The 2,428-nt window shown below is 34.7% G+C and overlaps 1 protein-coding gene across 1 annotated transcript; it reads left to right on the top strand.

The window, feature by feature from the left end:
- Positions 1-1,383: 1,383 nt before the first annotated feature.
- LOC142163280 (uncharacterized) lies at positions 1,384-2,124 on the top strand. Its single transcript, XM_075220551.1, has one exon. The coding sequence runs from the start codon at positions 1,384-1,386 to the stop codon at positions 2,122-2,124; it is 741 nt and encodes a 246-aa protein (XP_075076652.1).
- Positions 2,125-2,428: the final 304 nt, after the last annotated feature.

A 2,428-nucleotide genomic window follows, 5' to 3' on the forward strand; every position in this document is an offset into this window, starting at 1 on the left:
TACAATGCATTAATTAATTTATCTATCTTTTAATTTCTGCCCATGTCAGGCTTTAAATTACGCTATTTAGAGAAGTCTCTTGATTACTGGAGAGAACGATATTATCTCTAGTCTTTGGGGAATCTATTAATTATAGCATATATACATTTATATTTATAGCTTTGGCTTAGCTTGAGTTTACATACGTAAGATTCATTTGTCTATTTAAAAATGCGAGATTCTTTTTTTTTTTTGGGTGTAACTATTCAATCTTATTTTTAAATTTGAAATTCTTTTTTTTTTCTCCTTTTCGCGTAAATTATTCACGCTTTTAAAATTAAACTATTTAGAGAACAACCAATTCCTTGGGTTAGTGGAGGACCATATTATCTCAATTCTTTGGTAAACGGATGCGAGATTCTTTTTTTTTTTTGGGCGTAACTATTCAATCTTATTTTTAAATTTGAGATTCTTTTTTTTCTCCTTTTCGCGTAAATTATTCACGCTTTTAAAATTAACCTATTTATAGAACAACCAATTCCTTGGGTTAGTGGAGGACCATATTGTCTCAATTCTTTGGTAAACGTATAAATTTAGAACCATGCATTTTATATTTATGACCTAGCTCGAGTGTACATGTGTGCGTATAGTATTCATATTTAAATGTTGAGATCTTAAATTTTCTTTTTACGTCATTGTTTAGGCTTTAAACTATTAAGATAACACCCAGTCTCTTGAATTATTAAAGGATCAAATTATCTCATGTTTTAAGTGAATCTTTAAATTATAGGATACATACATGCATCCTGAACTATACCCAAAACTAAAGGTACATCCTTAAGCTATCAGAGTAACCAATATACATCCTTTGTAAGATAGTTTGTTATTGGCAAGTTGGAAGTGAGACGTTTCTTTCTCGTACCGTACCTGTTAGCCTCGGAACTGATCATTATGAAATAGCACTCAACAGGCACGAGACTAACTAAACAGGCACGAGATTGACTCAACATGCACGAGACTGACTCAACAGGCACGAGACTGACTCAACAGGCACGAAATTGACTCAACAGGCACGAGATCCTAGAGTTAATTATTTTTAACAGAAAAATCAAATTTATTTGAATTTTAAATTCAAAATTCGAATAAATAGTCGTGTCTGTTTGTGAAACAAGACATCTTTTCTGAAAGGGTCTGTTGGTTGCCTATAAATACACAAGAATTCCAACGAAGTGAAAATAGAAAATCACAAGTGTTATTGCAGGCTTTGTTGTATCCTGAAGAGAATCGTTTTGTATTTTCCCTAAATTAGTATACAGGCGATAACTCTTTAAGGACAGTCGATTTTCACGCCTCAAAGCTAATTTTGATTATTATATTCTAACAATCTTAAAGAGTTATTCTGCTATGGAGAAATTGATGTCTGTTATTGAGAATCCGAAGGAGTTCATCAAACTTGATCGCTTTGATGGAACGAACTTTACCCGTTGGAGAGACAAGATGACATTCTTGTTGTCCGCTCTCAATATCTACTATGTTCTTGATTCTGCGTTGCCTCCGATGCCTAAGCCCACAACAGAAGATTCTGACGTAGTCAAGGAAGAAAGGAAGAAACGAGAACATGATGAACTGTTGTGTCGCGACCATATTCTGAATACTTTAACAGATCGACTCTATGATCTTTACTGCAATCTGAAGTCGCCAAGAGAGATTTGGACTGCTCTACAAACTGCATACCAGAATGAAAAACGAGGTATTGACAAATTCCTGGCTCTACAGTGCTTTGAAATTAAAATATTTGATACTAGGACTATAATGGATCAGATTCATGAACTGCAAATCTTAGTATCAAAACTAAGTGATCTTGAAGTTAAAATTCCTGATGCACTTCAATTAGGTGTTATTCTTTCGAAATCGCCTTCCTCTTGGAATGACTATAGAAAGAAAATCCTACATTCTATGGATAAAATGACTGTGGAGCAATTTCGTACTCACATTCAAACTGAAAGTGAGACTCGTGCTCGTGATGCTATTAGTCAGCCTTCGAGTTCCGCAGTCAATTTTATCAGTCAGAATGATTCAGGAAGTGGGAACAAACATCTGAAAGTTTCCAAAAAGTTTTCTTTTAAAAAGAGAAAGAAATTTTAGTTGTCATCATTGTGGAAAGAAAGGCCATATGATTCGGGACTGCAGATATAGAAAGGCAGGAATAAATTTCAATGCAGGCAATACCGAAAAGTCTGGAAAGATTAAAAAATCTGGAAATTCTGAAAAGGCAAACGTAGTGGAAAATTCTGCCCAAGGACTGGTTGCCATGGTTTCCGCAATGCAAATTGGTATGGTCACAGAGTTGAATGTGGCTACCGCTGCTACAAATACTCAAGACTGGTGGCTAGATTCGGGAGCTACTATTCATGTCTGTTATGACAAGAAGATGTTCAAGACATATGCA

Source organism: Nicotiana tabacum, chromosome 8 (genome assembly GCF_000715075.1).
Source record: "Nicotiana tabacum cultivar K326 chromosome 8, ASM71507v2, whole genome shotgun sequence".
NCBI lineage: Eukaryota > Viridiplantae > Streptophyta > Magnoliopsida > Solanales > Solanaceae > Nicotiana > Nicotiana tabacum.